The sequence below is a fragment of the Paracoccidioides lutzii genome (genome assembly GCF_000150705.2).
Source record: "Paracoccidioides lutzii Pb01 unplaced genomic scaffold supercont2.6, whole genome shotgun sequence".
NCBI classification, from domain to species: Eukaryota; Fungi; Ascomycota; class Eurotiomycetes; order Onygenales; family Ajellomycetaceae; genus Paracoccidioides; species Paracoccidioides lutzii.
The window spans coordinates 541,729-553,039 of record NW_015440952.1 but is presented as its reverse complement, the minus strand read 5'-3'; the positions used below and the strand labels follow the sequence as shown (position 1 = coordinate 553,039).

Here is an 11,311-nt window from a genome sequence, read left to right as displayed (position 1 = left end):
AGCAAGGCGGAGACCAACAACAACCACCATGGAAACATGGGGTGGGTACAGGTGTAAATTCAACCGCAACTGGAACTGGAACCGGAAACTCAACCGCATCGCGTTTCGTAATGGCGGCTCAGCGGAAAGAGCAGTTGGCGCAGTTGGTGGAGTTGGGCGTGGCAATTCCGGAGGAGTTTAGGAAGGATATGGCGCTTGCGGGAGATTGGGAGGTTGTGGAAGAAGTGTCTGTGGAGAAGAAGGGTGCGGAGGTGGATGAGATGGCTGCGTTGAATGTTGGTGTTAGGAAGAGGAAGTTTGAGGGGCAGGAGGAAGAGGAGGCAGCAGGGGAGACGGTCGTTAGGCAGTGGTGGGGGTCGACGACGCGACGGTTCCCGGGAACAGATGAGAAAGATGATCTAGATGCGTTGTTAGAGAAGACGGCGGAGTTGAAAAGGAGGAAAAGGGAGGCGGAGATAAAGGTGGAGGCGAAAGATGAGGAGGGGCTTGGGGAGGGAGTGGTGAAAAGAGAGTGTGAGAATGCGGATCATGGTAGTTATTCCCTGGTTAAAAAGGAAGAAATTGAAGATGGGTCTACGGAGGTGAAGGTTGAGGAGGAAAAGGATGGCAAGGATGTGTCGAAGTCGATTCCCGAGGCCGCGAAGGATGCGTCGGAGGAAGTGGTTCCGGCTGTTGTTTTCAAAAAGCGCAAACCGAAGCATGCTAGGTGATTGACTGACTACGTGCTCCTTGAGTTGGTATTCTGCGCAGGAATGCTAGACTTCTTATCACTACACGGATAGAGCTATTGAGTGTCTTTCCGGGTCAGAAAGCCCATCATACTTTCCATTGGGATATGTATCGGAATGCCGGGACTATTTGGGATTTGGAAGACATTTAAGGCCGACTGATTACCCATTTGCGGACTGTTTTAGCTGGAGGTAGATGGACTCAGCTATGATATGCGGAAGAAAGATCTTTATATGGCTTGGAGGATATGGGTCTGCATCTTATTGTGGACTTATCGAAGTTGGCTGATACAGCGGGCCTATCTGAACGGGCCCCCCTCTCACGTTGCAATGGAACTCCTATCCACGAACTGCTTGACTACAGCATGCAGTTTGAATGCCGATCCGTCCATGGGCGATACATGGTGGCACATCTATGACTTATTTACAAAGTTGGTTGCATTCAAGGAAGAAATGAAGTATCGAGGGGTGTGCATGGATAATGATGAAATATCGATCTATATTTGTAGAAATTACGAGCCCTCAGCAGGTGTTACGGGGAAAACTGCCGGTGTACTTATTCAAGGATCCATATTTCATAAAATATAAATACATAGACTATATCAAAAGTAATCACAAAGTCCTGAATATCAAGGAACATGGTTGTTTTTAATATGTGAAATGGCTGTGTGAAGTAATCCCGATATTTTGTAAAAAAACCATGGACTCCCCACAATTTCCTTCCCAGCCAAAGAGAACACTTCAACCACCCTCAGTTCCCTGCTCCTACATAATAAACCACCATCACTAAACCCGTGGCATTCATAAGCATAGAACATCCACTTCTGTCCATCTCCTCCTGTACATCTGCCTTCTCTTCTGTCTCTCTGCGGTGTAGCATATCCGCTGCCCTTGGATTCAAATTGCCACTTCATATTGTTTGCGCTCCGTAAGTCCAACCAACCATATAACTAACGTAGTGGAGTTTTAAGTTAAACGCATCCATCCGCTGCGTTTATTGCCCGTTGAACTCGCAGCCACCACCAAAGGCGTCGCTTTGGCCAGAGTATCAATCCTGCTGTGGTCACAGTCAAACTACGTGGTCGAAGGACTCGGTTGGCTCGCTCTTTATTCTCCTTCGCTTAGTCCCTTTTCTCACCCCCAGGTACGTTGGTCCACAGACGGGGTCTCGCTTGAGCTACCCCCCTCCTCATTCCATTAAATCCCCCTCCCCAAAATAATTCCATCGCCCGCGTGTTCTGTTTCCGCCTTCATCCCCTCTGCTGTTGCTCTATAGGACTGAGCGGGTTTTTGGCTGTTCTCTGGTGCTGCTGTTTCGCTGCTGTTTCTACACTAAATGGCTACACTGAGCTTTTGCGCGGACGAGACGCGTTTTCCTGTTTCGCAATCAGGGAATCTATATCGATATTCAGCTTTTAATTTGTGCCGGTGGCCTCATCTTGCTGATGACCGCTGCAAGTTGGGTCTTGGATGATGTCCTTCCAGTCCCCTTGATGATTCGATGGCCTCTCTGTGAAATAGCTACGTTCTATGGGCACTCAATCACGGTTGGAACTATGTTATGGACAGCTTCAAAGGCTCAACAATACAGCTCTTCTCATTAGGCGTCATATCTCATAGAAACATGTCGCGTTAATTACTCCAGCTAATAGACCTGGTCACAGTGTTATGGTGCCTCAGATCCCATGCGCTACAACTTAATCGGATTTCAATGACGCCGCTGTCGTCTTCATCTATCCATCGCCATCCACTCGAATATCCTCCGCCCTATGACAAGTTCGACGGTATAACTTCAATAGTCCCCCACGGCAGCATCCATAGCAGTCAAACGTATAACTGGGAATATCCACGGCAAGGGAGAGTGCTGTGTTGGCGGGGTCGGGAATAATGTCAGAGACAGCACGAACGGCTGCAGAGCCGTCAGCAACAGACACCACTCTGCCCAAGGAAACGGAACCGTGGCCAAACCATCACTCCCCAGTTGCTTCAATGTCGACGTCTTCTATCTCCACGCAGAATGTCCCACCTCACTCAAATCCTCCCGTCCACTCCTCGATACCTTTTTCGCCATCACGAATACCACAACTGCCGGTGCAGCCGCAGCAGCCGCAGTCACTGCAACAACCTGTGCAACAGCAACCCCTACCGCAACTTACAGATCCCGTCCAACAGCTTCAGCTTTATCAGCCTCCATCTGCGGGCTCGCAGATGGCGATGAACCAACCCCAGATGAACCTCCCTTCAATTCAATCAATAGAACCCCAAGCCCAAACCCACCAGATGCCGCAGGCGCAGCCATCCATTATCTCCCCTTCAACCAATACATCGATGAACATGCCTCCGCCAAATATCCCCCAATACTATACTATGGCTGGAACTATGTCCAGCCCTGACACGTTTCCGATCGTGGGTGAGACGAACCGTGGGCTCTCTAGTGAACGGCACAAAAAGGAAGTCAAGCGACGGACAAAAACTGGTTGCCTCACCTGCAGAAAGCGCAGAATAAAGGTAAGATTATTATTTAAATTGACAACATAATTTTTGCACGGAAAATTGTGTTGTGAGGTTGATCAGCACTGCCTTGTTGCCGCAGGGACGAAGATTTTGTTCTCCCCCGCATTATGGCTGCATGAAGCTCGCTTAATCAAGGAGATCGCTTAACAGAAGCTGCATCGTTCTCCCCTCATTACTATATTTATTTAATTTTTTAAAAGCTCTGAACCCCGTCGACAAAAGTTCAATTTTATTTAGCACATTTTTTATTTTCTATTTCATCTGATCTTGATGATCATTTATTCTGTTACTTGTGCAATTGTCGCTGTGTGCTCTCATCCGCTCATTTCAATTTTAGTTCAAGCTGACTGTCTTCCCCCTCACCTGTATACAGTGTGATGAGAGGCATCCTGTCTGCAGGAACTGTGAAAAAAGCAAACGTGATTGCCTTGGGTACGACCCGGTATTCAGACCGCAACCAGGTCCCTCAATCCTACAACCTGCGCCATCTCAACCGTCGTTACTAGTGTCGCCTCAAAGCAACCCCGCATATATCAGTGCCCAAGTTCAGTCCTTTGCGCAACCGCCTTTGCCCACGACAAACTCATCATCGTCTCCTTCAGTTAGTCAGTTTGAATACGGAGGCGCAATTGATCCAGCGTTGGAAGGAGTCGCATCCCCAAGCACAGCTGTGCAAAACACAAGCGAAGGAGGACAAACTTCAGATTCCGTCATGTTTGGGCTCGAGGACGTACAATGTAATATATTCTCTTATATTCCCACCCTACTTCTTGACTTGTCCTAATATACGTGTCCCATATAGTAAAACCTGTGAGGGTTATAGACCTTCTGTCCGTTCGTGGACATGTATCTCCTCCACCAGAAATTAAAACCATCCCCGCATCTCGAATCGAAGAGATCAAACTCGTATACCTCTCATACGCTATGGCGATCGACAAGTTCCTCGAATGTACGTGGTTTGAATCAAGAGGAATGGCGCATCTTTTAGCAAACACCCGCCTCCTATCATACTACTCCGCCCTCCTCGATGGTTTCAATGACCGCAATATCCACGACCCCGCTGTGCTGGCTCGTGTCGAGAGCCTCGAGGCTTCCGTCATCTGGGAAACATTAACATTAACACGCGTCGCTCGCGCAAAAGAACCTAACACCAACGGCTCGGGCTCCAGTTCCCAAACACCCACCTCCACCGATGTCGAGCTCCTCTACGCTGTGAAAAGGCTAGCCGTCTTCGAAGCCCTTATAACCGGTGCTTACCTGGATACCAACCCAGTTAGTCTGGACAGTTACCCGGAATCTGACCCAGCACACAGACTCCCCGGCATCGGCAACCAGATCAAAGCCCGGGAGGTTGATTTCTGGGAATCCGTCGGTCGCTATCTCACAATCTCACAGGATGACATCAACTCCCGGAAACGAAAGGAGGCAGCCTTGACATCCTGTCGTGGGCTGTTGGATACCTTTGAGAACCGCGACGTAATCTACTCCATCGCCGTTGTGCGGCATATTGCCAAGTTTCAACCGCGCAAGGTGAAGCAGACAATTGCCAGCACGGATGAGAAGGATGCTGCGGCGAAGTTGTACGTTGCTGTTAGGTTCTTGGAGGATGAGAGTCATGGCAAGGGGACTAATCAGGTTATTAAGCGATTGTGTGGGATGGTTGTTAAGTATTGGGAGGATCAGTAGGTGGCGTCATAATTATATTTAATTAATTATGGGAATGCCATTCTCTTTTTCGTTTGATATTTTTTTTTTCTTTAATTTGAATGTTGGGATGGATTGCATGTTTTTCTATCTATGAAGTAACTTTCTTGCCCGAAATACCTAATTTCATTTATTAAATCCTGTATAACAAACAACTATTGATAACAAAGCAAGCATGAAGGTTGAAGTGGTGCGTGTTTGATTTTGCACTTTATACCTTTCCCTTTTGATGCCCACTGGGATGAACCTTGATTATCATGTTGTCATTCTGCAATTATCACTTTTTCTCCTGGTTTGCTTCTCTTCCTCTTCCTCTTCCTCTTCCTCTTCCTCTTCTTCTTCTTCTTCTTCTTCCTCTTCAGCTGTATATTTGGTTAATAAGGCAACGAAAAATGTGTTGGGCTTTTCTTAAGGCTGGATGGGCTAATAATGGATTGATCTGTTATTTAATTTCTCTTACCTTTTTGCAATGTTACTTATTTACAACGTTAACAATAAATGTGTCTGTAAGTCTTTAAATGAAAATTTATGATGTAGATGAGAAAGCTGATCTATTGAACACCGAATGTACAATGCAGCGAACTCATTAAGAGATATAGTACTTGATGAAACGAACTTGTGTCAGGTTTGGTTGCAACATGGCCGGGTTGCGCAGGCATCTACGTGGACAAGAGTATGCATGTTGCTGGTTAAAGTAATGCATGTGCATATGTGTACCTTGAAAAGACCTCCTGTTGCATAAAATGGATATAAAATTACCCAGTAATTAAGATGCAATGAATCTAACGTACGAGGAGATTAAGTATAGAAATAAACACCATCCTCCCTTTTTGCAGAACGAATCTAACCGCCCAATATTCAAGATTTTCTCCATGAGTTGACTTTCATTGAGGGGATCTTTTCTTTTCTTTTCTCTTTTTATTTGTTTTCTTTCTTTTCGTTTCTTTTCTTTTCCTTTTTTCTTGGCCGCCTTTTCAAAAAGTCTATATTCTAACAAGTGCAAATATCCTTAGAAATGAAATAAAAAAAAAAAAAAAGAAGAAGAAGAAGAAGAAAGAAAGAAATGAAGCGGAGAGGAGGGGAAGGGGGGAATGGATGAATTACCAGCTTAGATTAAAACGATGTCAGGATAAAAATGGCATTTCTGCCTGCTCAGGGACGGGCGATTTCAACTTTCCCGTCTCAACGGCACGGCGCACGTTGTCAATTGCCCATTCTTCCATTGCCGTTTGAGTCTGTAATTTTCGGATGAGTCAAATTCCAACCCGGAGTTGGACACAAAGCATATATTCGTACCTCAACGCTATAGGTCCCCATATGTGGCAAGAGCATGACATTTGGGTTCCGTATTAGGCCTGGATGGACATTGGGCTCGTCCTCGAACACATCCAAGCCGACGGAGCGCACTTTGCCGCTGTCCAAGGCTTTAACCATGGCATCCTCGTTGATGACGGCGCCACGGGCGGTATTTACGATGATGACGCCGTCCTTCATCTTGGAGAATTCGTCGTGGCTGATTATATGGCGGGTATTTTTCTTTGCGAATAGAATGTTTGGAATAAGTTTGTAAGAGGGTGGCATGTCAAATGAATTAATGAATGGCAGGAGAAGAAATATTATTCCTGGACATGCAAGGGGCTAAAAGGAATGAAGAAAAGAGCTAAAAAATAAGGAAAAAGCGAAAAAGCAAAGTAAACTTACGTTCAACGGTAAATTCAAACTAATCACATCACTCCTTTGCAACAATTCGTCAAGTGGTACATATTCAGCCCCGTCGGCTAGCTCATCAGGCAGCTTCTTCCGGTTGTGGTAGATAATCTTCATTCCAAAGACTTCAGCCTTCTTTTTCAGATTCCGGCCGATTCCGCCCATGCCTAGAATTCCGAGGATCTTGCCTTGAGGGTCATGGCCCAGTGTGGGAGCCGGTAGACCTTTCCATTTCCCTTCCCGCAGGGCAATCATGCTCGTATTGAAGTTTCGGAGAGCACCAATTATTAGGAACATGTTTACATCTGCAGTTGCATCGTTAACGGCTGTTGGGACGTTGGAGACAAGCAACGGCGGAGACCGAGCGCTGCAAGCATGAACGTCGATTTGATCATATCCCGCTCCTGAGAGACATTGTGAGAACAATTTTCGTCCCGAGTTGAAATCGATAAATAGACCAGAACATACCGCAATGCGCAATATATCTTATCGACTTCGGTAGCGCATTGACTAATTCCTCATCAATTAAACCCGTAATACTCGATGACGCAAAAGTCCGATAAGCCACGAGAACGCCATCTAGTTTGCCGCTCAGGCATTCCTGGATGAACTCTGCACGATTTGTGGCCAACGGGGTGACCAGCACTGCGATCTCTCCGAGAGCTTTCCATGCTGCATGGGCACTTCAAGGGATGAATCGAATGAAATCAGTATTGTCTTCTGCTATATGCGTCCATTTAAAAAATATGCACAGAATATAAACTATTCGTCGTTGGGAGCAGAGAAGGGAGGAATATGCAAATAGAAATAGTTGCCGGGAACTGGCAGGGAGAAGATGGCAAGGTTGGCAAAAAAAATAAAAATAAAATAAAATAAAAAAAAGGAGGCAATGCGCATACTATCTGGCAACGCAGCTTATATTCATCCCACATTGACGGCAAACGTTTGTAGATAAGTGGGGGAGCAGATATGTTCGAAGGTTGACTTACTGTTCTATCATGCCCAGCAGCAGCACCTTCGGCTTGCTGTTGGATCCCATATCAACTGGCAGCGGAAGTTAAAACTGCACAGTTGGGATATTGTTTCTGTCTAATCTCAGTCAGCAATTGTGCCTTGGTTCCGACGTATTCACAATATGAAAAAGAAGAAATACCGAGTCGGTTATATAAAGAGCTTTAATAGGGTTCAGTTCCGTAAATTTGGCGTCAAGTTAACCGGCCCTGCCTCACATACGGTAACTCATAGAAAATATGGGGAACCTTATAACCGAACCGAACAAGAGTAGGATGGTAAAATAAAAATTGCGGGATATGGTGGAATTCGACAGAGGATTCCGCAGGTTAAGGGTTTAAAAAGGGGGTCGGCAGAAGAGACGATTTCAATGTATCTTTATACATTCAATCCCAGAATGTCGGAAAAGGCCCCGGCTACTCCGTAACTACATGGAGATCGGGACGAGAGAAAAAGCAAAAACAACAATGACGCTGTGACCCGAGTTAGTTTGAATTGTGCTGAAGTCTGGACGACAGCGCAACGAGAGTATGGATGCGATAATCACTTAACTATAGTTTGTAACTATTAGTCAACTACATATATAGTTAGCTGGGTACAAAGTCAACTTCAGCCCGGTTACCAAAGGTCGGATTTTACTTTTATATATCCTTAAAATCTCCACATGGCGGAGAGCATGGGGATGCCATATATAGTTAGCAGTGCGGGGGCCGATATAGCAATCCGGTCAAAAAGCTACGGGAGTTTAGCTGGCAGACACTTGTCTTCGGTTAGCTATCAGGCTACCTTAAAACCCCGTTTACTATCAACTAACTTCTGTGCCCGGTTGAGTTGTCATATTTAAAGCTGGAGGGGGAAAACATATACTCGTCTAATACTGGGCGATGGACTTTCAGTCGAGCAAGAGAGTGCTTACACTGGGAATGACACACTGCAGGTGATAATGTCATGCGATATCATGCCGTGGATGTTGGCATGAGAATAGAATTGAGACAAGCAGTCTGAATATTATTATCTGCTGGATGAAATACACTTCGCATCGTCCCCCTTTTAGCAACCTTGCCAAGTTCATCTTTTTGGCGCATGTGCAAGTGAGATAAAAATGACCAAAAGAACGCAAATACACCACACCAGCATCCAAAATGTATAAACAGTAAATCACTCACCCCTCCGTCAGCACCCTTGTCCAATCGAACTTCCTCCACCGCTTCTTAAACCCATCAACCCTCCCATCACCCCCCTTCCGCCACCGTCCTTGCCTCTTAATCACATCTGGCTCCAGATCTAGCATGCCGCCAATGACCTCTCTCGCAAACAAATCCCCACGAGGCCACCGACTGGCATCCTCAACAATATGTCCCAGCCCCCCGTCCAGCTCAAACCACACATGAAAATACGGCATCTCCTTCGCTATCGTGCGGCGGAACGCCAGTTTGCCCAGGCCACTGCGTGCCTGCGCTAAAGTGTCGATGAGCTTTTTATGTTGCGTCCACTCCTCGTCCGCGGCAAGTATGGCTTCCTTGAAGAACGCCGGTGACATCTCGCCCAGGCTGTAGGGCAGAGGAACAGCTTCCATAGCTGCGTGGCGGTGTCTCTGCGGTTGTGCTGCGTTTTCATAGAAGATTACATCGCGACCTTGGTCGTGGTACATTCGCGTTAGACTCTTCATGAAGTTTCGTATTTCTTCCCATTCATCGTCGTCGCATTCAAGGAGATTGTTGTGATGTTGGATCGGGACGATGCATGCGCTCCCTTCGCTGAGCTCCGGTTCCGTAGGCAGAGTGAGATATACCCTGGTGGCTAACGAAACTACAGGGGCGAGGGGTGGCGTCTCTGTGTTTTCTTGGTAACAGAGTGGGCAGCTATCGAGGATGCGGTTCACCTTTTGGAATTGACTAATGGCTGTGTTTTTGAGATTGATTTCTGATTTTTGCACGCGTTTAGCGAGCTTCGCAGCGTTTTCATCCATGTATTCGAGGTCATTATCGAATTTCGCATCTTTAGCAATTCTTTCCGCAAACCGTTGTCCTTCCCCTCCAGCTTGGCCACGAGTCCTCCGTTCCTCTCGAACCATATCCTCAATACTCATGTCTTCATTCTCCTGCACTAAACCCCTTTCCTTCCCCCTCTTAGTCTCCACCGGCTTGACTTCTGACCGCTCACCTCCAGCAAGAAGCCTATTTTCCATCACCCCCAGGACCACCACATCAGAATCTTTGCGCCTCGCCATGGATGCCACGGCAGCATTATATTCTGCCTCTAGCTCTGTCGCATTGGACGCGCGTCGTAGCTTTGCTTTCATCATCTGCGCTTTGAGCCGGTTTAGATCTGTAGTGTTCGATTGCTTTGTCTGCTGCTGCTCAACAACCGGGTTACTCTCAATAGACTGACGGCCAGGGTGCAGTTGGCCATCGTTCGGTTCCTCCTCCTCTGCCCGGAATGTCCCTTTTTCTCTCTGACGCCCATAAGCAAAGCTTTTCTCTCCTGGTAAAGTTCGCCGGGAAGGGTTTTTCCTTTGCCAACATAGCCCTTCCACCAATATGTTTGCCCTTCCTTTCCAGTTCCAATTTTCCTCCCTCCTTTCGCATCATTCGAAGGAAACGGAGGTCCCCCAAGCCGTTTCAATGGCGATAATCTTCAAACCTTTAGCTCCCGATTTCCTGCCGCCTGGCCAATAAAACGGCCTTCAGCTTTGTCATGCGCCATTGCGAGCCCGCATCACCAAATGTATAATCCACCTCGTGTTTTACCGGTTCCTCTAGTCCCTTGGTATCAGGTTGTGGTTCTGGCTCCAACTCCTCCTCATGAATATCATGTAAATGACGATTTAACTCTCTCTTATGCAACTTTAACCCGAAGTCCGCTTGCAGCATCCGGGAAGCGGGATGTTCCTGCTGTTCGGGTTTGGGACGTTGAACGTAGTCAATATCCAGAGCGGAGGGCGCTTCCATCCATGAATCCCGTGTTAGTCCCGTAGGCTCTTCTTTTAGAGTTGGTGGCGGAGTTGTGTTCGATTCTGTAGGGTCAGGTATTTCATCCTTGCCACCGCCTCTGCTCTCCTCCTCCCGCCTAGATCTGCGTTTGTGGGAGCGCTCGCGATCCTCATCGCCGTTGCTGCTGGAATGGCGTGACCGCTTGTGTCTGCGTCTGTCTTCTTCGTCGAGGTTGGAATTGCTGTGTCGGGAGGAGTGATGGTGGTGACGGTCGCGGCTATGGTGACTGGAGGAATGCCTATATTTCCTGTCTCTATCCCCGACTCTCTCCTCAACTCTGTATTTGTCTCTGTGCCTGCGTTTGTCCGAATCCCGATCTCTCTCTCGATACTTTTCCCTAGTTTTCTCACGCTCTCTTTCCTTCTGACTCGCAGCCAGTTCCTTTTCGAAATCGTCCAAAGTCATTATTACCTTAATTTCATATCCCGTAGTTTGTCTGGCCGTTGCTGTGGTTTATATTTTCCAAACCTGGTAGATGTTGTTTCTTGCGAAAGATACGGGTGGTTAAGATTTGATTGAGGTCAGCTCAAGAATAACGTTCGTTGATCCGCATTTGCTCTTGACCCATTTCATTTTTCTCCGAAACACATGTTTACTATAACTTTTTATCAGAGTCAACTACCTTCAGTATATCTTCCCTCCTACATACTACCT

General features: G+C 46.9%; 4 protein-coding genes across 4 annotated transcripts in view; 2 read left to right on the top strand and 2 right to left on the bottom strand.

Moving 5' to 3' along the window:
- The window catches only part of PAAG_02754 (U1 zinc finger domain-containing protein), a gene marked incomplete at both ends in the record, with an annotated part of 1,054 nt that extends 344 nt beyond the window's left edge, over window positions 1–710 (top strand). The window contains one exon of the mRNA XM_015844738.1: window positions 52–710. Coding sequence (XP_015701816.1) covers window positions 52–710 — 659 coding nt within the window. The remainder of the gene's footprint in view (window positions 1–51) is intronic.
- A 1,905-nt stretch (window positions 711–2,615) lies between these two features.
- PAAG_02753 (hypothetical protein) lies at window positions 2,616–4,928 on the top strand (the record flags this gene model as incomplete). Its single annotated transcript, XM_015844737.1, has 3 exons — window positions 2,616–3,236; window positions 3,616–3,979; window positions 4,045–4,928. The coding sequence occupies 3 exons, from the start codon at window positions 2,616–2,618 to the stop codon at window positions 4,926–4,928; spliced, it is 1,869 nt and encodes a 622-aa protein (XP_015701815.1).
- Window positions 4,929–6,070: 1,142 nt separating this feature from the next.
- On the bottom strand, window positions 6,071–7,692 carry PAAG_02752 (glyoxylate reductase; the record flags this gene model as incomplete). Its single annotated transcript, XM_002795230.1, has 5 exons — window positions 6,071–6,181; window positions 6,243–6,482; window positions 6,648–7,057; window positions 7,122–7,336; window positions 7,643–7,692. The coding sequence occupies 5 exons, from the start codon at window positions 7,690–7,692 to the stop codon at window positions 6,071–6,073; spliced, it is 1,026 nt and encodes a 341-aa protein (XP_002795276.1).
- Window positions 7,693–8,826: 1,134 nt separating this feature from the next.
- Window positions 8,827–11,062, bottom strand: PAAG_02751 (hypothetical protein; the record flags this gene model as incomplete). Its single annotated transcript, XM_015844736.1, has 2 exons — window positions 8,827–10,119; window positions 10,346–11,062. 2 exons carry the CDS (start codon window positions 11,060–11,062, stop codon window positions 8,827–8,829), a joined length of 2,010 nt encoding a protein of 669 aa, XP_015701814.1.
- Window positions 11,063–11,311: the final 249 nt, after the last annotated feature.